Below are 26,541 nucleotides of genomic sequence, written 5' to 3' on the forward strand. Positions count from 1 at the left end.
TAGATTTGATTGTCGAGTGCGCACCTAGAGACTGAATTCATCAAAAACAGAATTCATCCTCTTTTCTAGAAAAATGTACAACAAAATTTATAAACATTAACGAAAACAATGAATCTGTTAAATGTATACGATATTTAGGTGCTTTTCTGGATAAATGGGCAGCATAATACAGCATAATACTAGTGGTTAAATTGTCTTTTACCATATGTTCCGGTGCACACCCTCTGTCAGTTGAGTTGCAAACTTCCGTCCGATCTTAGAGTTTGGATAGTAATCAGTTCTTGTAATGAAGGATATGAAGATAACGAACAGTATTCAATATCAAAGTCCATAAAACAATACAAAAGAGGAGCAGAGCAAACACAGACCTCCAACCATCAGAGTTGGGATCAGGTGCCACGAAGGAGTTAGCATCCCCTGTCGACCGGTCACAGCCGCCATATGCTCTTTGTCATGTTCGAGAAATAACGGAAAAATCCGACGTCAATTCAGTGTATAAATAATGGAATAACAATTAGTATAAATACTCTGGAGCAAATCCATACTCTGCTCTGCAGCCGTGAAGCAGCTAATGAGTTCAATAGAGTCTTGCATGCATCTGTTGAGATGAAATTCCTATTTTTTCCAATGTGCCGATGATAACTACACGTTTTAATGATGGCCGCTACTTGCTGTTCCATGGCGAGAAACTTGGCAAAATGAATGCCTAGATTACGCGCAGACGTTACACTGTTGATGACGCTTTTTCCAACCTAAAGTTGTAAGACCGGCGCATTTTTGGACTAATGGAATTTTGTTGTAAAAATTATTAATTGGGTTTTGTCCTTGTTTTATTTAAGAAGATATTTCGACATACAGGTACCTATCTCCTGCAAGCAATTTTCGAGTCGTTTAAAATAGTAGTTCCAGTTTTCAAGAGATCTTATTATCATGTAAACTTGGGTATCATCGGCATACTGATGACTTTTGAAACCGTGGTGAAAAAATTTCTTCAATTGATTGAGAAAATACCAGTATGACAAAGTTTGGTCCTAGAACGAATCTCTTTGGGACACCAAACTGTAGTTGGTAAGGGTCTGACCTGTCCGATCCAATGAATACACGTTGTTGCCTGTTGGTAAGTATTGTGTGATCTATGGCATCAAAGGTAGCTGAAAGATCCATTACAACAGACCATTGATTATCGGGGGCCTCCATGATGTCATGATTAACCCGGAGTTCAAGTGCTGTCTCCGTAAATGCTGTGGTCTGTAAGCCGATTGCAAAGGATCCGTTAACATATTTTTGTCAAAATGTTCGTCAAGGCGATGGACAACTTTTTCCAAGATTTTCGATATAATAGAGAGGTTGGAAACAGTACGGTCGTTTTCATAGACTTCTTTATCGAGTACAGATTTTGTCAGTAATGGTCCTTTTAATGCCTCTTTGAACATCGTTCGGTTAGTACTTCTGACTGTACATATCGATGATGCTGGAAATAAATGGAACTGTGACATCCAAATTCTTTTTTAAAAGACGACACTGGGACGGAGTCAAGTTCACAGGACTTGGTTGGCGCTTTGCCTAGAATTGCTCTCACTTTATTTTGTGTCTGAAGCTCTGCAACAGCTCGCCAATAAAAAGGAATACCCATGGGCATAGTCCTTTCTATGTTAAAGTTAGTAAGTTTTTCTAGACCATACCTTTTTTTTTTTTTTACGATGAAAAATAAAAAAAAATGCATCAGATAATTCTTTATTGGATTCGACAATGGTAGAATAGTTTCCTATAGTTTTTCCACCACTGATATTGAGAGTTTGAAGAGTTGTTTGTGGTCCTTACCACATTCTTCAATCATTTGAGAAAAATCGTCTTGTTTGGTTTATACACGAGTTTGGCTTTCGTAGAACATATGCTCCTGAAATTTTCTCGATGAACCTCTAGTCGTTCCCTGCACCTCTTTCTTTCAGCTCTGTTTCTCTCACGTTCTGTGTCACGGAGTTCTTCAGAGTACCACTGGATATTTGGTCGAAGCAGCACAAATTTTGTACATAGAGGTGTTTATCCACAGCATTTTGTAATGTGGTGTTACATGTTTAATGGTCCATTAGTTGAACAATAAGCAAATTTTTATCAGGTATGTCAAGACTGATATCCTTTGATATCTCATCTAGATCAACATCTTCGACTTGCAGAAAACTATTTTCTTCTCATTGCGCTTTGATGTACTGTATGAAGACATTGCTTGAATGGAGTGATGACAATAAAAACAGTATCCATGTGCATCCAATAAGTTCGGATCATGCACTGAAGGTATACGACTATACATACACTTCCTCAAAAAGCCGCTACACAAATTTTTAATTCCGGTCCAGTGGTTCTGGAGTACATTTTAAAAGATTTTACCTATGTATTTTAATGAAAAAACATAGGTAATCAGAGATCACAGAGCTCACCTCAACGAACGTTGTCTTTAAGTCAATTAACCAACAAAAAGTGTACATCCTAAATGCAAAATTTATGCAATTTTGATCTGATACTTTGGAATAGACCTATATAAAACTTCAAACTAGTTTTTCATCATGAAAACGTAATTAAAATCCAGCATCTGAAGTAAGTTTGAGAGTTTTCATTCCTTGATGCATCATTTGTGCAAGTTTGGTTTATACAAGTCTTATAGTTTCTTGGTAATAGGCCTGCACCCATAACTTTTACCTGGTCCATTATCTGGAAAATGTATGTCGAATTCAGCATCCGAAGCAAGTCCATCAGTGTACATCCTAAGAATTATCATATATGCAAGTTTGCTCAACAAAGGGCTCATAGTTATTTGGAAATGAAACCTGCATAAAAAACTAACCTTTTCACTCATCCAGAAAATGTAGGTCAGATTCAGCATCCGAAGCCAGTCTGGTAGAATGCCTCCTTAGATGTATCATCCATGCAAGTTTGGTCATTAAAGAGATGATCGTTACTTGGAAATAAATCCTACACCAACATCTTTAACCTGTTCACTCATCCGAAAAGTGTAGGTCAGATTCGGCATCCGAAGCAAGTCTGGTAGAATGCATCCTTAGATGTATCATCCATTCAAGTTTAATCACTAAAGGCCCATAATAACTTTAAAATGAAACCTGTACTAAAGCATTAACCTGTTCACTCATGTTGAAAATGTAGGTCAGATTCAGCATCCGAAGCAAGTCTGGTAGTACGCATCCTTATGTGTATCATCCGTGCAAGTTTGGTCAACATAGGGCTTTTATTTACTTGGAAATGAGACCTACACCAAAAACTGCACCAAAAATGTTAACATGCTCCAAAAACATTAACCTGATCATCCCTTTGCTGAAATTGCAGCATCTGAAACTTTGACTGGTACAATGAAACATACTAGAGACATCTTTCATGCATGTCTAATCAATATATGACATAGAAGTACTTAAAAAGAAAACTGTTCCAAAAAACTTAATTTTAACCTGGGACGCCGACGCCGAGGGTATCACTTGGGCTCCTCAACCTTCGTTGAGGTGAGCTAAAAATGGATTCCCTTTTGTGGCCTGATCAGTTTACAGATGGACGGAAGACGGACAACAGATGATCAGAAAGTTCACTTGAGCTTTCTACTCTTGTGATCTAAAGACAGTATAAACAATATAAAATGGATCCAACTTCAAGGTATTTGTCGAAAATAAACCTTAACGATTGTTAAGTTCATCATCATCATCATCATGGTTCCTTTTGGTTCCTGGTGGAACATAGGGCCTCGGCAACAGTTCTCCACCGCACTCTATTCTGGGCAGCCTTTTTCAGTTTTTCCCAGGTGTGTCCACATTGCCTGATCTCCTCTTCACATGACCTTCGCCAAGTTTTCCTGGGACGCCCAACTCGCCGTTTGCCTTGTGGGTTCCACTCGAGTGAGTGGCGTGTAATGTCTCCTGGTGGTTTTCGGAGGGTATGTCCAATCCATCGCCACTTTCTGCGGGCTATTTGTTTAGTGATTGGGTCTTGGTTTGTTTTTTCCCACAGGTTCTTGTTGCTTATAGTTTCTGGCCATCTGATGTTTAATATGTGGCGCAGACATCTGTTAGCGAAGGTTTGTAGTTTGCTGGAGGTGGCGTTGGTGACTCTCCATGTTTCAGACCCATAGAGGAGCACAGACTTAACATTGGTGTTGTAGATGCAGAGTTTTATGTGTGTGGATAGTGCTGTTGAACTCCACACAGGCTTGTGGGTGGTGAAGATGTGTCTGGCTTTATTAATTCTAGCTTTTATGTCTTCATCTGTTCCACCAGTGGCTGTGACGATACTGCCTAAGTATGTAAAGGAGTCTGCATTTTGTTAAGTTCACTTTGACAAATTTTATCTGTTAGGGAGGCAAATATGACATCCTTTTTGTAGTTTGGTTTCATCCTGAGATCAATAGCCATGCAAGTTTGATTGAAGTGAGGCATAGTTATATGGGAATAGATCTGCTCTAAAACATCTACATGTTCACTCTTACATGAAATGCAGGTTACTTCCAATATCCGAAGCAAGTCTGGTGTTGTCTAACCCTTGTTCATCATCAATGCAAGTTCATCATTGCAGGCCATATCGTTTATGAGCTAATTCCAAAGCTACCCTGGTCAGTCATTTAGAAAAATTGGTCAGATCAAGTATCCAAAGCAATTCTTTCAATGTCCAAATCAAGACACATCATCCATGTGCGGTTGATTTAGGTACGGAAAATATTCACTCATCTAGAAAATATATAGGTCTGAGACCATGCAGCATTTGAAGCAGATTAGGTAGTATCCGAAGCAACTCGCCTAATGTTCATCTCAAGACAAATAACCAATGTTAGATTAATTCAGGGAGGTAAAATATTCACTGATTTGGAAAATATAGACCAGACCCGATATCCATCCCTGTAGAAAGTTTAATCAAGGTTTGTCTTATACTTTTTTGGGAATGGAACTGCTACGAAATTCTTCAACCAAGTTACTCATCAGAAAAGTATAGATCTATTCATTTTCCAAGTAAGTTTACCTCAAGGTAGGTCTTTAGTTAACTTGGAATGGACCTAGCTGCTCCAAAATCATTTTAACCTGATCATTCATCTGAAAAATATAGGTCAGATCAGTAGGACAGTATCCAGAGCAGAGTTAGCGTCCCTCCCTTGATGCAACAATTGTGCAAGTTTTGTCCAAGTAGGTAATCTGCAATCTAATAAAAATTAGATGTTAGATCTGCTCGAATACTCGCTACACAAACATCAAACAACATTCCAAAGAGGGTTACGTCAAAGGTCAAGTTCGGAACAAGTTCGGAACAACTCGAGACTTATTCACTTCAACAAATACACGATGATTTTGCAGACGACAATGTGATTGGTTGATAGAATTTGACCTTTGACGTGACCATCGTAATCTCACTATCGTACCGTAGTACAATAGTCTTTCATTATTGCGTTATTACGTTCTCAATCCTTCTTGAACAACTACGAGAATCAACATTCCTTCGTAGTTGCATCAGCTTGTAATATTTACATGTACATGTAGTTTTCACATTACCAGTGTGTTAATACTTTAAAGCAGCGTTCGACGAAGAAGCATGTCAATGTGAATCGTCGTGGGAAGATGTTAAAGTCAAACCCTAACTTTAAACATTTTTTACGTTTATTTATTTGTTTGTTTGTTTAATTTCCCTTCAACTTTTTCAGTCATATTGAAACTCCACCATTTTAAAGATAATTGCAATAAAGAAAAGAATTCAAATAAGAGAAAGAAGAAGAAGATTGAATGATTGTATGTTGTCCCACTCGAGAATTCTTCACTGTATGCCAATGAAGGGCTTCAAATTTAAACCTATACTCAGCACTCAGGGCCATTGAGCAGTGAGGGTTCTTTACCATGCCAACGCTCACCGTGACACGGGACCCACGTTTTTAAGGTCATATCCGAAAGACCCGTGTCTTTCACTTGTGATGCCGAGCGTTTAGCGAAGGAACAGTCACTACCTATGTTTACGTCTTAGGTTTGACGCGGTGCCGCGAACGAGAATCGAACCCGGGCCTCCCAATCACGAGGCGAAGGCTCTACCACTAGGTTACCGTGACCGGTCTAGAAGATGACGATGCGAGTTTTGGTGAAAAACTGCGATTAGAATACAAAAACCAAGAAGATTGATGATAAGATCCAGTGAAATAAACAGAAATGCTAATTTAATGTAGTAAATTTTTGTGAATTGAAAATTAGAAGTGATGAAGGAGAGTTTAAAAATGGACTGCATTTGGACTTATGTGAGAAGCGCTGCATTTTGCAGTCCACAGCTTCATCATAACCAAACTTACGCACACTAGGCATTCTTTTCCTTTTTCAATTACGAGCATCCGTACACAGTGCAATTTAAATGACAAAGTAAGCCGTCGACTGTAAAAGTCCACTGAACCATCTTCGCTAGCCAAGGCTGCGCCCCCACAAACCATAGGCCTATCACTATGGTGCTGTCCATTTTTTCCTGAATTGTGATTGGAATTTATTGATGACGTTCGATATATGTAAATGACGATGTCTGTATTCGGTACATTTTTTGGCTGCATGTATAGTCTCGGGAATGAAAAAATATCATTGGACGAATATTTTGAAGATAATGTGTCATTCTATAAATATCTATGGTGTTATCCAATTTAAGATGATGTGCTAATTTGATGCTGTAATATACGAGGATGCTAGATTTAAAATAAAAGACATTGCTAATGCACTTTGTGTAACATTCACAATAGTCCGTTGGAATCAAACAAAAATAACAAATCTGCATGTCAGAATAAAATTGCTTCCAAATGAATACCTAATCTTCCTATAGATGCCTTATGTCACCTGTGTGGCGCATTGGATAGAGCATTTGCAAAAATATTTTGTTAAAAACATTCCAATTGTACACACAAGTACTATGAAGATGACATCAAAAAGATGCTTGACTTTCTGATTGACAATATCTATGTGGTTTTTGGAGACCAACAATTTAAGTCTTCCCATCGGTACCAATTGTGCCCTGTTATTCGCAGACCTATTTCTGTCTTCAAATGAAGCAAAATTTGTCCAAAATCTTAAAAGTGAAAAGAGGAAAGCACTTACTGTGGCCTTCAAGTCGACAGTTAGATATATCGACGGGTTAAGTAATTGTCAAGTAACAATGGTGATTCCTTTGCTTACGTCGATAGATATATCCTGGTGAGCTTGAGATAAAAGATACCACAGAGTCAGGCACATATGTTTCATATTTGGATAATTTACTTGAAAGAGACGTTAAATGTAATCTAACAACCACGCTCTATGATAAACATGGGGACTTTAACTTTACAGTCGTCAACTTCCCTTACTAATATACATCCATCACCTGCATAAAGAGGTTATATATAAGCAGTCTCGTTTAAAGTCATCTTTTCGTAAGTTCTTTGGTCGATACAATGACCTTCTCAGCAAATACAATTTATCAAATGCTAACTGACGTTTTTCATACTTATTGTTAGTCCATTATTTATACACTGAATTGACGACGGATTCAATCATGAAAAGGAGCACACGGCGGATGTGACCGGTCGGCAGGGGATGCTCATTCCTCCATGGCACCTGATCCCATTTCTGATGTTTTGGAGGTCCGTGTTTGCTCTGCCCCTATTTTGTATTGTTTTATGGATTTTTTATCCGGAACACTGTTCGTTATCTCCATATGTTTCACTCCATATATTTCCATGGATCTCCGATACCTATAAATTTTCTGTATGTTTTAACCCTTTAAGATTACTATGAAACCATAACAATTTCGTATTACAAAAATCAAATTTAAAAAAATCTCTTTTGGCATATGAAGAGCGGCATTAATTAATTTCAACTCTCAAAGTAAAAAATACAAATAACACAAATCTTTTTTAAAAAAAATTCATGATTGCTCAACACAATTGACGAAAAAATCTGCAGATCTTTCGATTGATAATTGGACGTCCGTGAAATCTCGTGAAACTCAGTTAGTGTAACGCGAATATTAAGTGTTGAAAATTGAAGGATATCTGCTTTAATTGTGGACCCTCTTGAATATCGAGATGGTGATCAAATATGTGAGCCATATCCCAGGTGGACTGTCTATATAAGTTTATTCACGTGATGGTGGTCGGATAAATGACAGTGGGTGCATATGTCCATTAAAGAGAGCTATCACCAAGCTCTATTAATTCATTTTATATAGGAAGTCCGCCACCGACCGCATTGACGCGAGTCTATATTATTCCTCGAATAAAGCTTAGGATTGTCGAATGCTCTAAAAATAGAGCGTCGGTTTGGTAAACAGATTACCTGATTACCGTGATGGTGTATGCACCGACCAATCGTAACGGAGTTAAAAGTCGTCTGCTGCGATCGATGAGAAGACGAACTCTCTTATATATAACAATTCATGACCACAATTCTTCACTACCTAGTCTAAGTACCTTGGGGCGTAACGTTAGCGCGCAGCTACACTGCGCATATTGTCAAGATTCAGATACGTCAATAATTTTATTCTTATCCACAATAATTTATGCTGACTTTTTTGCAACAACGCATTTTATATAAATTAAATACATGAGAGCTGAGGGATCCTGACTTTTATTAAAAATTATCCTGTGGACGTTAATCATACCTAACCTGAATATATATTTTTCTTCTTTTAATTTCATTTTTGTCCCTTTCAAAAAGTCTTCATTTTACGTGTTACGTACATTACAAGATTAAACCGGATGGTTTAATATATATGGCTAAGCATTATGCATTGCAATATAATCCGCAACTCCACCATTCCCACTTCCTCACACGACGCAGTTGTGAAGAAAAAAAATGACGTATTCATCACGTGACTTTGTACTTCAAATGATATCAAAACGAGGCCGCTTTCATCATATTCGCTGACTCCACAATGGCGAAGAGACGCGCATGGGAGTGTTGTGACGAGTGATAAGGATTTTGCCCAGTGAGGTATGTTGTTGTCATTTTATTTTTTTTATATTGTAAACGTTAAATTGATTGAAGACAAAGAAAATATTATGTGTTTAGAGAATAGATGTGTAAACAGTGATCTCCTACGATGTTAATGTTGATGGTCAATATAACGTTAAATCAAAATGGCGACATTGGTTTCTGGTTTGTGCAAATTTTAGTTTTCTATATGTAACGGCATGTAAAATTTGGGCGGGGGGATGACGGGTGATTAATGAGATATTGCTATAAATCATACGCAGAAACCCAGCCTCGTTTTGGATTCGAAGCACGTGACTATTTCAGTTCCACACAACTAATAGTTTCCTTTCACGAAGCGTTGAACGGAAGCTCGATTATTTATTGCATAATGTTACTATTATCAATTGTTGACAAATATTGAGAAGGAAGATCATGAATGGTTTTTCATTCTTTAGTATTGAATAGAAACAAACAGCTATATGTAACTATGTTTTCAATCCTGGTCATCAGGTTTTTTCCTCCCACATGGAATAGATATGTTAATAACACCAATTTTTGTCTCGTGCCTCTTCTCTTCTTCAAATAATTTCCAATGTTCAAATGTGCATTCCGAAAATATGTGGACCATTTTGTGAAATGTTTGATAGGTATACAAGATGTTGGATTGTTATTTCTTCTAAAAATATATTTGATAATTCCAAGTTAAGCTGGGATCATTTTTGGAAATTGAGTCAATTACTGAGTTAGTTCTATCTTATTTTCAATTGTGAAGTAGTATACAGTTATGGAATGGGTACGAGAGAAATAGCAAATTTATGGTTCCCCAAGGGAGGAAACTATTTCCTACCGAGGGGAACCATAAATTTGCTATTTCCCGAGTTCCCATTCCATAACTGTTTTATTATACTGAAACAATCATAGGCCATTTAGTTTTTTTACCAGATACCCCAACGTTAAAAAAAAACAAAAAGTAGAGGCATTATTACAAATGCATGCCGTTTAACACATTGTATGATAAGTAATACATCGTGTCCTAAAACAATTAAATTATTTTTAAAAGTATTTTCACTGACATTTCGAAGAATTATCGTTGTCTTCAATTTGCTAAAATTCAAGTATGATTTTGGCATCGCATGTCGAAATGTTTTGACGTCATAGTTACATTGCTAATAACATGATGTCACAGACTTGAGATTCCTTGAGCGCTCCACCTACTGAACACTTTGATTGGTTAAAATTACTAATAAATATTCATGAGGGAGTAGTCCCAGGGAGTAGCTCTGATTTTCCAGGGAGTAGTCTTCAGTTGAGGGTAGTAGTCTCTTCTCGGTGAAATAGACAGTTTTATGGTATTAATTTTATATAGAGTAATTACAGTAAAGGTATAATAATATAATTTAAGGTTTCAAAACAATATGTGCATGACCAGTTTCAGGGTTAGTCTGCCTTATGTTAAAAATTTGGTTCTTTGACCAGATGACCCAAGGCAAACAGTTTGGTTCTTGCCTTTGGCAAAATGCTTCTTATGCATGATTTGGACGCAATGAATGTTCAAAGCTCATAAAACTTTTCAAATGTATTTGTCTTATTTTTTCAGTATTTACAATATTTACCCTTTAAAACAAAACAAAGCTGGAAGTTTATTTTAAACATGTAAAATATGAAAAAGGAAAAGATAACAAAAAGTGAGCATGATCTCAGAAAGTTTTCAAACAGATTTGTGAACAAGGTGTAGTAAACACAGACCCCCCAGAAAGTACAGAAGTGGTCTCCGGTGTGTAGGAAAAGTAAGCATTGCAAGTCAGTCAGTCACATCTACAGCGCCACCTCAAAAGTATTCGCGGAAATACGAAATGGCGGACATTATAAACAAAGTCCGTCTCGAAAGTTTTGGGGCGAAATAATTATTAAAAAATTAGAAACACTTACTTTAATATTTTGTCAAGCAACCATTTCGATCGAATAACTGCCATAATTCTCCTTGGTGGTGAATAGTACAAGTTCTTGACATAATTTGGTTGATAGGAAGTCCATAGATCGTAAATGGCGTTGAAAAGTTCATCTGGAGTTTTTATGTTTCGGGCAGTGTTTTGAAGATAATTTTTTATGCGAAGCCATATATTTTCTATTATGTTTGAATCTGGTGACTGGACAGGCCATGTCAAACAGTTTATATTATTGTCACGTTTATATTCTTCAATAATTCGTGTGCGATGCACAGGGGCATTATCGTCCTGAAACCGGTAAGTTCTGTTAGAGAAATGACGGGCTAAAACAGACCAGAGATTGTTTTCCAGGATTTCTTTGTACTTTTATACAGCATTTATATTTCTATCAACATTGCTCAAAGTTCCGATGCCATGCCATGTTATACAACTCCATATCATTATTGACACTCGCTTCTTAGGTCGAGGACACATGCACTGCGGACGGTAAGCCTCATTTGCAGATTGGCATACATATACACGATTATTTTGTCCTATCACGATCTGTGATTCATCACTGAATATAATTTGCTTCCATTCGTTCTTAACTGTCCATCTCCTTCCGCAAGACACCACGAAAGTCGTTTTCTTTTGTTTACACTCCTCACGACCATTTTCTTCCTCACAACTCCCCTGAAAACCTTCTTCCTATGTAAAATTCGTTGGACAGTCTTATGGTGAACGTGTACTGCTCCCCCTGTATTAAAATCCGCAGCAATATCTCGCAACAGTCTCTCACGTTTACCTCTTATGAGTCTCAAAAGTCTACTCTCTCCCCGCTTTGTAACTTTTGGAGGCCTGCCAGTTCGAGGCGTATTTTCAACATTTCTGTTGTTAATAAATCTTTTCCATATAGATCGAATTGTTGACTCAGATAAATTCAACAATCTCTCAATTTCAAAGTTTCTGTGTCTCTCTTGTTTTAAATCAACGACCAGTTTTTTAACCTCATTGCTAATTTCTTTTGACTTGTGTCCCATGTTGGAAATTAATCATGGATAAAAATAGCAGACAAAAACGGTGATACGTCATTAGATTAGGTCATTGGTCATGTGATAAGAATACGCGGGATAACTCTAAATTTAATCAACAATCGACGAATAATGGGGTAAGAATCATTTTTTACTTGAAACTTTAAAATAAAAAATCTGCCATTATGTTTTTTCGCGAATACTTTTGAGACGGCGCTGTACCATAAGCCTTGTGTATAAATTAGGTTGTCAAATGTATAAAAACAAAGGTAGAACAATTGGTTAAATCATTGCGGCCATGATACAACCCAACAATAGTCGCCCATGTGGCACAGTGGTTATAGCGTGTGCTATAGAGTCACGAAGTAAGGAGTTGATCCTTATGTCACCGGTTCAAATCCCAATGTAGGCAGTGATTGGGAAGGGCTTGCACCATGCTCCATAGTCGCATTGAAGTGAAAAATGGTGCACTAAATCAATCGATGTTGGCGCCAAGGTACGCATTCAATTTTTAGTGATCTTATTTGGAGACATTTTGACTGAGTAAGACTTTCTTACTTGTTCTACTAAAGTTTTAATGTAGTCAATTTTAAAACAACAAATCTCATTGGTGGAAGCCCATCAAAAACTGCTTCCGTTTTAATGAAGCACTTAGATATGGTACATTACTACATTCATTTGTAGGGTAGGAAGGTGCTCATTCCAAATTTTGACGTTATTTAACAGAGCTCCAGATAAGATGTGTATTTGCAGAAATATACATTGAATTTTACAAAATGCGCATTGAAAATTAAAATAGGGTGTACATTTACGCATTAGCTATCATTGATAATCATTACACCACGAAAGTACTGTGTACATCAGGTTGAAGAATACAGGTACGACTTACTTAATGATAAGAATTAAGGACTCGGTGTTTGATTTTTCTCAATACAAAGTATAGATTTAAAAGCCTTTTAGTGAGCAGGAATATTCTAGTAATGGCAACAGCAATCTACATTTCGGGAGGAAGAATCAGAGATTTAAATTAAAATCAATTTTCATAAATAGAAAGACAATGCATAACTTTTAAGCTCACCTGAGCCAAAGGCTGATCAAAATTTGTCTGTTCTCTGTCGTCGGCGTTGTCATTGTCATCGTCGTTAACTTTTCTTATTTTCGACTTCTTCTCAAGAACCACTGGGCCAATTTCAACCAAACTTGGCAGAAAGTATCCTTAGGTGAAGGGGATTCAAGTTTGTTCAAATGAAGGGCCATGCCCTCTTCCAAGGGGAGATGATTATGAATTAGTGAAAAATTAATGGCATTTTTAAAAAATCTTCTTCTCAGGAACCACTGGGCCAAGAAAGATGAAACTCGTTTGGAAGCATCCTCAGGTAGTGTAGATTCAAATTTGTTCAAATCATGACCCCCGGGGGTAGGGTGGGGCCACAATGGCCTATCAAAGTTTTACATAGAAGTATATAAGGAAAATCTTTAAAAAATCATGACCCCCGGGGGAGAGGTGGGGCCACAATGGCCGATCAAAGTTTTACATAGGAGTATATAAGGAAAATCTTTAAAAATCTTCTTTTCAAGAACCACTGGTCCAGGAAAGATGAAACTCATGTGGAAGCATCCTCAGGTAGTGTTAGATTCAACTTTGTTTAAATCATGACCCCGGGGGTCACAATGGCCGATCAAAGTTTTACATAGGAATATATAGGAAAAATCTTTAAAAATCTTCTTCTCAAGAACCACTGGGCCAGGAAAGATGAAACTCATGTGGAAGCATCCTCATGTAGTGTAGATTCAAGTTTGTTCAAATCATGACCCCTGGGGTAGGGTGGGGCCACATTGGCTGATCAAAGTTTTACATAGGACTATATAGGAAAAATCTTTATAAAAATAGTCTTCATAGGTACATGTACTTCAAAGCAATGACTAGTGAGAGTATAGGAAGAAAAGTTTTTTAAAAAATCTTTTTATCAAGAACAGCAACGTCATATGCTGTATTAATATGAAGGCATTCTAAAGTAGTATTAAATTCAACCCCTCCCCCTCCCCCCCTTCAGTAAACTTTTCAGTTCTTATCTGATTTGTGTTTTTTCGTAGACGATTTGCTCAGGTGAGCGATGTGGCCCCTGGGCCTCTTGTTTATTATGGGTTCATAGCCTCTAGCCAATTTTTCATTTCTCTCAACTTGCCATATTAGCAAACAGTGTTTGAAATAACCATGCGCCCGACCGCCCAAGACGCACAAATTTCGTCACGGGCGAACAGATTTGCATGTATTGACGCCCGGCTGGACATGTAAAATTTTTCTTTAAATTGAAATTTAGATATTTGATAAACCTCTCTCAAATCAACTCATATTACTGGCTTCAAAGAGTAACAAGCAGTAATATCATAATATCGCGAGCACCTCGCAGTTATCTATAACTTACTACCGCTCTTTTGCGGGGGAGTCGAGAAAGCTCTAAATCTCGTGAGATTACTGGGACACGTGGCATTGTTTACAGTAGTGACAATCGAATGATTCGAACAATTTTACGCCGAAAGTTCAATGTATTCCAAGAATTGAACTCCAAATAGTAGATTGTCAAATAAGTGTAGAAAATTTTATCAGCTTTACAATGTGATGATTTTCAATAAATATTTAATGAGAAGAGCCCGCTTAGTTTAAAATATCGTAAAAATGTAACATTTTAGGATTAGCTTTTCTCACAAATTAATTAGGATGGGTCAGCGATTGTTTAGCAAGGTATTCCACCAGGAATTTTTTTTTACTTATATGTCCTTATAAATTCTACAATGATCGATCTTGCATTGTATTCAGTAGCACATTTGCCCCATCAAACAGACGTTTCCTACCTCCATTGCGAAAGAGTTCTGCTAAATTAAGTAATCTCGATATCAAGTAATCCAATATATAGTGAGCTGGTCCCATTCACATTACCATGATTACTGTTAAAACGAACTTTTAAAAGACAAATGCTTTTTTCGGGCTAGTACATTTTTGGCAGGGCTGACAACTTCCACTAGCAATCAGCCCTGCATGTCTAGCTAATTTTACAGTGAGTTTCAAACACTGTTAGCAAATCTTTTCTCTCAGTTTACTCTTGGTACGATATCTTAAATGAAGGACAAGTTTTTTGTGTCTCTGACTCTATGGTACCTTGACCTACTGTATAATCTTCCTTGTCAAAAAAGAATGCTTCCCAATTTTAGCAAAAAGTCTTGTTGGTATTTTCAAAATTTATTTAAATGTAGGAACTGACCTATGTAGTTTTTTCCCTCTTCAAAAACACATTTTTCGATTACATGTTAAGCTCATAGTGTTAAATCTAGACCCTAAAAAGGGCATGGTAATCAAGGAATCAAAAGGGCACTTTGCGTCGCGACAGGATCTAACAAGGGCACTTTTAAAACAAATGTGAATGTCTTTAAAATTATATTAAACATTTATTAATTTTTACATCCTCTAACATGTTTAATTACTGTTAATATCCTTTCATATTGAAATCTTTATTTAAATAAGCAATTTAAAGATAAATTCATATCTGTATTCCATTCATTTAAAAAAAAAATATATCAACACAATTAGCAAATCTGGGCTGACATGACAATTATTGATAAAAAAAGAATATAAAAAAGGTATTTACCGTAATTTACGGAATATAGGTCGATACTTTTTTTCTCAGAACCGCTGGGGTCGACCAATATTCAGAATTCGACCTATTTTAGGCTCAGGTTTACGAAAAATGCCCCCAAATCGGTAAAATTTACGTCAATTTCAAAGCAAATTTGTGCCACTTTCGTAACTTTTTTGATTATTTTTCGCAAAAAAATTAATGCCCCGGTAAAAAATAAAATATTTATTCTATAGCTTTCTTACAAAATAAGTTCCATTAATTATCCATTGATGACAAAGGAAAACAACATTGCTTCATCTATTAAATAATTCCTCAACGTATTATCCATTAACATCATGCGGTATCCATCTTGTGAAGTTAGGAAGTCGCGATCGTGTACTAAAAGTAAAACCGCAACCGTATCAAAATTGAAAATACGGAAATTTTTCACGATCACAACTGTAGTGTTTTTATCATTTATTAGTAGCGATAAATTGAAATCGTATATTAAATTTTTTTTATTGTCTTGTGTTTATTTAAATGTAAAATGAGTGAAATAATTTGTTGCCATCCAATTCCTAAATTTAATTACCCCCCCAAAAACGCGAGTCATTACTGTTTTTTTTTTTTATTTTAATCATAATACCGGTCAAACGAACTTATCTTGAATTGAATTACCGGTATACATAGATTGGCTTCTAACAGAATTTTAATTGTCTGACAGATAAGGCTTAGCAAAAAAATATGTTTGTTTCCGCTTTCCCGACCGACCCTAATTTATAGTGCCGAACCTAAATATTTTTTTAATGCTTTTGTCCCATGATGTGCAAGATTTCAACAAGGGAATTATAGCCTCTAACTTTGCAAGCTTTTCAAGACAGAAAGAAGTTTGGGTCACCTTTCTATTATAAGTTAAGTCACAGTAATGCTTGAAAACACCATTTCTTTTGTCATTAATGTTACTTCTATACACGTTTTGATTAAAGAAACAAAAAAAAATTTTTTTTTTTTTAAAAATTGCCTACCTACCTACCCTATATTTTTTCAGCCTGAAAGCGGAAACAAACATTTTTTTTCTAGGCCTAAAGGGATTTACACTGTGTACGCAAAGGTGTAAACACGTGTTGGTTTAAATGCCTGCGGGGCAGGCTTAACAAACCATGTGCAGTAATAGGGTATTAGTGTTACACATCATTGAACAAACAAAGCTGTGAAATTCATGTTGACAGTCAAACTGTGAATGTACTCTCAATTAAATTTATAAATTAAACTTATAGAGTGTTAATATGATTTCAATTCTTTACTGTTGCTTGATATATACATTCAATGGTCATTTGCGTGATTTAGCAAATCCCTGCAGAAGAAAAATAAAAATGGCGGATATCGAAGTAATTGGTGTCCACTGGTAAATAATGTCTGAATAAAATTTATTAGGAATGTGTCCAAGTTGTTCTGAAATCGGAATTACTATTCTTTGGTCTCCGGTATTTCCCGAATTATAGCTGTAAAATAATAACGCATTCACGTGTTATTTATGCCTCTGATTTAACAACAGTGTGAAACTACGGAGGCATTGAACAGGCAAGTTAGAGAAAAATAAGTAGTAACACAATTCAAAGGAAGTTTTAACTACATTTTTTTAAAAAACTTTATTTAATTGCTGTACTCATTAAAATACCTGTTTATTTTCTTCATATTACGTTCATGTCACGGAATAACCCCGGTAATTTTAGAGGTTTACCTGTTCTGATACATTGTATCTGCGTAAGAATCTTTAGAAAACGGGAAACAAATCCTCGTCCTATATAGTAAGTTAGACCTATCTTTGGATTTTTCAAAAATTTAGGCTGAAAATGAGCCTTTCGACCTATATACCCCATTGACCTATAATCCCAAAATAACGGTACATCCAATTTCTTTAATCAAAAAATTAGTAAGGTTACAATTGAGAAAGTAATGGTATTAATCTAGCTGAAACATGTGCAAAAATTATTAAAGTTTGGAGATATGATTTTTTTTACCTGCTTGGAATGTGTTATTTGTGTACTACATGTAGTACAGTCAATTTAAACATTAAGGCCAAAAAAAATTAATCAATAGTTTCTCAGGCACCGCCGCATCAGTTAAAAAACGACCGCAGTGATAAATTTTATTGACATATTGAAAAGGGAAATAACTCAATTTTCTATTTTTCCAAGTTGAAAAAGAAAATCGAGTTATTCCCCTTTTCATAAATGCTAACATAGACATTTTTATTAGAAAAACAATACATTTCTTCTAAATTTTCAGTATTTTATGAATTAACTTTTAAATAAATGTTTGGAGTAACATTATTTAAAGTTGAATACATATTATAACCAATTTCAGAGAAAAAAAAGTAAAAATTGGTAGATATGATCATTTTATTGAACAAAAGGCTTAAGAAAGGTGTTAAACCTGCTAACAAAAAAAAAAAAGCATGCCTGCCGCATTGAATTTTGATTTTTTTGGCCTGAGAAACTATTAATTAATTTTTTTTGGCCTAAATGAAAATACTTTTTTTCCAGGGAAGGAGGGAGGGGCATTTTGGAAAATACATTTAGAGACCATTCTCTTTACTTGGAAAATATTCTACCAACATGATCATGTGAAAACTGATCTTACTCCCCCCCCCCCCCCCAAAAAAAATGAAAGCTATGTATAATTTTTTTTAACTCTGGCTTAAATTAGAAACAATGACCTTCAGCTTATCAAATCTATCAGTTCATTCAAAGAAACTAACTTAGTTTGTTGCTTTTAAAGCCTTTTTATCGCACAGTTTTTGGTGCAATGTAAGTTGATTTTATTCAGATAAAATATCAGTTTTTTCTTCAACTATGTGTTTTATTCTACTTTCGGTTTAAAAAAACGATCCTGATTTTAATTAGTTAATAATTTACAAGTTAATTTATCTTTGGTCTTGAGCTAATTCTTGCATAATCAATGCAATCAAATGAGATTCTCCAGTTATTAATAAATCCTCTACCCTGACAGCCTGAGGCATGTTAAAATTAGCCAGGTGGCTGTGTGCGTGCGTTCAAGCGTGAAGTGATTTCCTGTCATGAATTCACACCTCGGAAAACAAAGGGATTATCAGCATGCACTGAATAAACAGAACAGCTAAGGAATATTGCCTAAACTGGGCATATTTATTAATTTTTGGTTAGGAAATAAGGGCATGGCGCTGGAAAAAAAGGGCATGGCGCTGAGGAAAAGGGGCATGGTGCCGCACTATGCTAGGTTGCTTTAGATTTAACACTAGCTCAAAATCAAAATAAAGGTTACAACATTTATAAATAAACAAAATACTCTTCAATCATTTTGCTGAAAATCAAAATCTGCATTGATTTGAAAATCAGGGATTAAATACACTTTGGGGTAAAAAATTATCTGGAGCTCTGAATTTAAAACGGAATACTGGTGTATAATATTCAGTGCAAATTCCTTTAAATTTGCTACTGACATTGCATATGTTAAAATCAGATTCAGTCAATTCAAAATGTGTTTTCTTTCATATTTGTTTGTCATTCTGTTATTTCTTGAAATGCCCCCTCAGATAATATTGATGGCCCATTCATTTTCAAAATAGCCCATAACAAAATGTTGACAGTTGCGCCATAGTCCCATTGACCTTTTTTGCCTTTTCCCAATCACTGTGTGGAAGGTGGAGATTGGTCCTTCAGATGAGACCATATAAACCAAGGTCCCATGTCTCAGTAGGTGCTGGCATGAAAAAGATCCCTCCCTACTCAATGGCTCTCAGTGCGGAGTATAGGGCAAAATTTGTAGCTCTCCAACGGCAAATAATGGCATCTCAATATGAATGTGAAGAAATCTCAAAAGGGACATTGAGCAACACACAATCTACCAGTGTATTTTGAACTGGACAGGTTTAAATGTGATTTTCCATTTAAAAACATATGACAGTGAGATATGCCATCAACTTCTGTTATACCAAGTTTACATTACCACTTTCGAGTTTAGACTGCCATGCTTGGATTTGTAATATGCAATTAGTCAACATCACATAGACGCTTTTAAATGAAAACTGTTCAATCGATCTAGCATTTAGGTGATTCTTTCCCATTCTGTACATATTACTCAAACATACAAACACCTTAATTCGAATGAATATAAGGAAGTAAGAATTATGATCTATATCAGTTGAAAAAATTCTTCGGACCAAACAGATTTATTTAAGTCTTTCAGCAATGCTTAACAAAGCTGATTTAATTTTTGAAGAAGTGTAGATTACAAATTATAAATTTAATAATTATAATTTGACTGTTGTATATCATCGTTGTCGTTGTCTTAAACTTTTCACACTTTCATCTTCTCAAGAACCATTTGTACAATTTCAACCAAACTTGCCAAAAGTATCCTTAGGTGAAGGGGATTCAAGTTTGTTCAAATGAAGGGCCACACCCTAAGTGTTGTACTGATAATCAGAAAACATCGATTGTCAACAAAAAAATGATACCAATGATCGTTTTCAATTTTTTTATAATCGATCATCGGAAACGTATGTTTTAATAATTAAAATTACATTCAAGAATTATCCATCTCTGGTTTTAAATTTATTTCTTCTTAATGAAGGAATGGCGTCTGTTTCTGATACTAGCCAACTAGCACGAAGCAGAGGTGCTTAGGAACTGCAAGTAAATTTTAGATGAAACTTGTGTGGAAGCATCTTCATCTAGTGTAGATTCATATATATTGAAATCATGACCTGCCAGGGTAGGATGGGGCCATTGGGTATCAAAGTTTATAGGAATTCATTTGAAAAACCTTCAAAACCCTTTTTCTAAAGAACCGCTGGGCCAGGAAAGATGAAACTCGTGTAGAAGCATCCTCTGGTAGTGTTGATTCAAGTTTGTTCAAATCATGACCCCTGGGGGAAGGTTGGGGCCACAATGAGGGATCAAAGTTTAACATAGGAATACATAGGAAAATCTTTAAAAATCTTCTTCTCAAGAACAGCAAAGTCATGATTGGTCATAGTTATATGGAAGCATCCTTAGGTAGTGTAGATTCAAGTTTGTTCAAATGATGACCCCTTGGGGCAAGGGTGGTGCCATTATGGGTGATCAAAGTAGGATTACATAAAGGTCTTTAACGTTCTTCTTCGTGAGAACAGCACAGCTGTAATTGGTCAAAGTTATATGATAGGGGTGAAACGAAACACCTTCTTCACGGTTCGATAAGTATCATAAAATTTGATCTTGGTTCGGTTATTTTCGATACAATACATTTTGATAGAAGTTATCAAATCCAACCATTAACTGTTTTATGCTTCCTTTTACTTAATCTAGTCAAATAATTTATGTGCAAAATAAATAGAAAAAATCAATTTAATTAATTTGACTGTTAAAAATTATTTTACGAACTAAAAGTCAACAAAAATTAACGGTTTTATATTTATTATATGGAGGAACATGTTTATACCCTTTGCCAAACCCGACTGAATGATGATCCTGACCGAAAAACGAACCGAAAATAGATCGAGATTTTGTACCGTGTATCAAACCGAGAAAAAATACTGTGGTGAATCAATACCACGATGAACCATTTCACTCCTATTATATGAAAGCATTCAGGGGTAGTGTAGGTTAAAGTTTGTTCAGAACATCACCCCTCTGGAGGTAGAGTGAAGCCACAACGGGTGATCAAGTTATTATATAGGAATGCATGGGAAAAATCGTTAATATTATTCACAAAGCCATGATTGATCATCAATTAAATAGCATAAAAAAAGTTAGTGTAGATTTAATTTTGTTCCAATCATGACGGATCATGAGAATAGAAGAGCCACTAAAGTGGTTCATAACAGAGCAATACAAAGGCTATATCAATAGATATAATAGGTGAGCGATGTGGGCCCTGGGCCTTTTGTTTAAAATCATGACCCCAGGGGAAGGGAGGAGCAATTATAGGAAATCAAAGTTTAAAAAAGAAATATATAGGGAAAAATGTTTAAAAATCTTCTCAAAAACAGCAAAGCCATGATTTTTTAAATATCTATATGAAAGCATCATCTGATAGTGTAGATTCAAGGTTGTTCAAATCATATCTGTTGGGGGTAGGGTGGGGACACAATATGGGATAAATTTTTACATAATGGGAATTTATATTAAAATTTCTCTAAGAATTTTCTGGGGAACATCAAATCCATGCTTAGTGATTTCTTATATGGAACTAATGGAAGCATTCTCAGGCTGTTTAGATTCAGGTTTGTTCAAATCATTACCCCAGGCTTAAGGTGTGGCCACAATGAAGGATCAAAGTTTTACATAAGAATATTTAGGAAAAAACCTTCTCCAGAACAGAAAAGTTACATTAAGTCTAATTGACATGTTAGCAACAGCATGTAGTGAAGATTCAAATTATTTCAAATTTTGACCTTAGGAAGGGGGGGGGGCATGATATGGGAGATCATTTTTTTTTTTTTTTTTACAAAGTAGTAAGTAGGAAAAAATCTTTAGAAATCTTCTTTTCAGGAACAGTAAAGATATACATGTATGCTATATTGATATAGTGGCATTCTCAAGTAGCATACCCCCCCCCCCCTTCTTAAACTTTTCAATACTGAGGTGATTTGCGTTTTTACCTAGCCCATGTGCTCAGGTGAGCGATGTGGCCCATAAACCTCTTGTTATATGTACAGTCCCATGCCATAAATGAGTTCACAAAATGGCCGATTCGCATAATTGAATTTTGATATGAAAAAATTTGGGTTTTTAGCTCACCTGAGCCGAAGGCTCAAGTGAGCTTTTCTGATCACATTTTGTCCGTCGTCCGTCCGTCTGTCTGTCTGTCTGTCCGTCTGTAAACTTTTCACATTTTCGTCTTCTTCTCAAGAACCACTGGGCCAATTTTGACCAAACTTGGTACAAAGCATCCTTATATGAAGGGGAATTTAAATTGTGAAAATGAAGGGCCAAGTCCCCTCACAAGGGGAGATAATCAAGAAAAGACAAAAATAGGGTGGGGTCATTAAAAAATCTTCTTCTCAAGAACCACTGGTCCAGAAAAGCTGAAACTTATGTGGAAGCATCCTGGGGTAGTGTAGGTTCTAAATTGTTCAAATCATGACCCCCGGGGGTAGGGCCAGGCCACAATGGGGAATCAAAGTTTTACTTAGATATATATATTAGGAAAAATCTTTGAAAATCTTCTTCTCAAGAACCACTGGGCCAAAAAAACTGAAACTTATGTGGAAGCATCCTGGGGTAGTGTAGATTCTTATTTGTTCAAATCATGACCCCCGGGAGTAGGGCGGGGCTACAATGGGGAATCAAAATTTTACATAGAAATATATAGGAAAAATCTTTGAAAATCTTCTTCTCAAGAACCAATATGCCAGAAAAGCTGAAACTTATGTGGAAGGATCCTGGGGTAGTTTAGATTCTAAATTATTCTAATCATGACCCCCAGGGGTAGGGCAGGGCCACAATGGGGAATCAAATTTTTACAATGGGGAATCAAAGCATCCTGGGGTAGTGTAGATTTCAAATTGTCTAAATTATTATCAGTGGGGTAGGGTGGGGTCACAATATGTATTACAATGGGGAAATCTGGTAAAGAACGGAATGGTCAAAGCTTCTCAGGTGAGCGATGTGGCCCATGGGCCTCTTGTTTTTTGTATTTTTAGCTCACCTGAGCCAAAGGCTCAAATAAGTTTTTCTGATCACATTTTGTCTGTCGTCCATCCATCTGTAAAATTGTCACATTTTAGACTTCTTCTCTAGAACCACTGGACCAATTTTAGCCAAACTTGGTACAAACTACAAAGCATCCTTGTGTGAAGGTGAGTTTAAATTATTAAAATGAAGTGTCAAGTCCCCTCACAAGGGGAGATAATCAAGAAAAGACGTAAGTAGGGTGGGGTCATTAAAAATCTTTTCAAGAACAATTGGGCAAGAAAAGCTGAAACTCATGTGGAAGCATCCTGGGGTAGTGTAGCTTCTAAATTGTTCAAACCATGACCTTCGAGGGTAAGACAGGGCCGCAGTAGGAAATCCAAGTTTTGCATTTAAATATATAGGAGAAATGTTTAAAAATCTGATGATGAAGAACCACTAGGCCAGAAAAGCTGAAACTTATGTGGAAGCATTCTTTGGTTTTGTAGATTCTAAATTGTTCAAACCATGATCCCCCAGGGATTGGGCAGGGCCGCAATAAAGAATCCCAAGTTTTATATTGAAATATATAGGAAAAATCTTGGTCAGAAAAGCTGAAACTTATATGGAAGTATCCTGGATCAATGTAGATTTTAAATTGTTCAAACCATGACCCTCGTGTGTAGGGCGAGGACGCAATAGGGAATCCAAGTTTTACATTGAAATATGTAGGAAAACTCTTTAAAAATCTTCTTCTGAAGAACCACTGGGCCAAAAAAACTGAAACTTATGTGCATCCCAGGGTAGTGTAGATTCTAAATTATCCAAATCAAGGTCCCTGGGGGTAGGGTTTTGCCACAATAGGTATTACAGGGGGGGATTCTGATAAAGAACAGCATGACCAAATTTACTAAGAGCGATTTGGGCCCTTGGGCCTCTTATTTTTCAGTAGAAAATAAAATCTATCTTACTTGGTTAATACTTTGTGATATGTTCCTGAGAACATAATATTGTCTGAATCCTTTTTGTATGAGTGTGAAAAATGTGATTTCTGGTTACAGGATTGAATATGGATGGACCACAGGATGAAGTAGATGGTCAAGATCATGACAGCTCAGTCAGTGAAGACAGAAATTGTCAAAGTTCTGTAAGCAAGGAGGCAACTGATGCAACACTCGCTGAGAGTAAAACTGATGGGAATCTTGATCGATCGAGTAAAAGAAACATATTTGAAGCTTTTAAATGCATAGAAAAAGATGAAAAAATAGATGGTGTAAATGATGAAGAACATACTGCTGATATGGAGTCAAATGAGGTGAGAAAAGATGAAACACATATCCTGGGAAATTCCCCAAAAACTAGTGAAGAAACTGTGAGGGACATTCAAAACCAAGAGGGTCAGCCATTAGATTCAGCATTTGATAGAGATACTGAAGAAAAAGAGGCAGAAAATTCTTTGTCATCTGAAAAAGCCATAGGTATTCAGAACTCAACTTCATCAGACAAAGTCACAGAAGAACATGTAGACACTTTGAAAGACAGTGATTCTGAAATTAATCCACCTGATCAGGACATGGACCCAGCTTTAAGTGCAGGTGATAGAACTCTTTGCCAGGGAAGTAAACAAGATGCAGAAGAAGATGCAAAGAAAGAAAAGAATGATGATGAAAGTTCCAGTGATTTGGGGTTGAATTTCCCTGAAACTGATGAAAGTTCAACTAACATGCCTGTCAACGCTTCTGAGAGAGATGAAGTTGGGGAAAGTGATGAGAAATTGGTAACTTCTGAAGAAAAATCTGTTGAAATGGTGAAGCATAACTGTGAGGAGAGGGTTCTTTTGTCAGAGAATAACATTGATGATGAAAATAAAGGTGTTCAAGGTAAGTTGTATGATAGATTTTGTTCTTGAAGTCTGTATTTTGAATAGAATAGATGAAAATAGTGAGCAAAATTGTTTTTAGCTCACCTGAGCCGAAGGCTCAAGTGAGCTTTTCTGATCACATTTTGTCCGGCGTCCGTCTGTCTGTAAACTTTTCACATTTTCGAATTCTTCTCAAGAACCACTGGGCCAATTTCAACCAAACAAACTGCAAAGCATCCTTAGGTGAAGGGGATTCAAGTTTGTTTAAATGAAGGGCCACACCCTCATTCAATGGGAGATAATTGGGAATTAATGAAAATTTGGTGGTATGTTTTAAAAATCTTCTTCTCAAGAACCACTGTGCCAGGAAAGATAAACTTATGGGGAAGCATCCTAAGGTAATGTAGATTCAAGTTTGTTCAAATCATGACCCCCGGGGCTAGGGCGGGGCCACATTGGCCAACCAAAGTTTTACATAGAAATATATAGGAAAATTCTTCAAAAATCTTCTTCTCAAGAATAACAAAGCCATGATTGATCATATTTATATGGAAGCATCCTCAGGTAGTGTAGATTCAAGTTTGTTCAAATCATGACCCCTGGGAGTAGGGCAGGGCCACAATGGTCAACCAAAATTTTACATAGAAATATATAGGAAAATTCTTTAAAAATCATCTTCTCAAGAATAGCAAAACCATAACAGTTCAAAGGTTTACTTTTGGATTTCAACTTTTCAATAATAAACCAATTTCTACTTTTTCCGAGCCACAGTGCTCAGGTGAGCGATGTGGCCCATGGGCCTATTGTTAGAAATTGTGCTAGTTTGCAAATCTGTTAAAAATGTATTGTATGATATATAGGTAACACTTTAACACTTTACAGAAATACAGGAGAGAAAAGTATTTTTTTTTATTCCAGCACCTCATTATAATAAATTTAAATGTGAGCAGCAAATGACACTGACTAAAATGTGTAGTTATCAATGTGCCCAAGTTTTTTAATGGAAGTTCGTTGATTGAAAGTTAAAAGTTTAAATGATTATACAATTTGTTTATATTCAATGTTTTCCCAAAGAACCCGTTACTGGCAAAAATAACCATTTAAATTGACAAAAATGCCAATATTTGTTGTAGTGTCCACAGAGACTTTGTTCATAAACCTCAGCCTCTAGCCTGTTACAACTGATCTCTAACCCTTTACTTTGAAATAAAGGGAAAACACTGGATATTGAAACTGCAACTTGTTTTGTGGCTCCAATACAAACAGACTTCTCTCTCTCTCTGAATCTTTGCTTATTCTTAATCAGTCAGGGGCATAACTTGAACAAGTTATTTAAAAAAAATAACTCAAATGAGTTACTTTTTTATCACAATGAGTTACCTCTCTTTGCTATGACCTACTTTTTACCAGCATTTAAGTAACTTAAAAACATGCTATCTTTCCAAAATAGCTTCAATAAATCAATAACTTTTGAAGTTATTTTTTGTCATTGACCTCCCTAACTTCACACCCCGTGCACCAAAGG

General features: G+C 36.1%; 1 protein-coding gene across 1 annotated transcript in view; it reads left to right on the forward strand.

Moving 5' to 3' along the window:
- The first annotated feature begins 8,842 nt into the window (after positions 1–8,842).
- Positions 8,843–26,541, forward strand: part of LOC134249737 (uncharacterized) — a 29,151-nt gene continuing 11,452 nt past the window's right edge. The window contains exons 1-2 of the mRNA XM_062732086.1: positions 8,843–8,966; positions 24,217–25,035. Coding sequence (XP_062588070.1) covers positions 24,225–25,035 — 811 coding nt within the window. The 5' untranslated portion in view covers positions 8,843–8,966; positions 24,217–24,224. The remainder of the gene's footprint in view (positions 8,967–24,216; positions 25,036–26,541) is intronic.

This window comes from Saccostrea cucullata, unplaced genomic scaffold (assembly GCF_032062105.1).
Source record: "Saccostrea cucullata isolate Sc308-1 unplaced genomic scaffold, CSIRO_AGI_Scuc_v1 ctg305, whole genome shotgun sequence".
NCBI classification, from domain to species: Eukaryota; Metazoa; Mollusca; class Bivalvia; order Ostreida; family Ostreidae; genus Saccostrea; species Saccostrea cuccullata.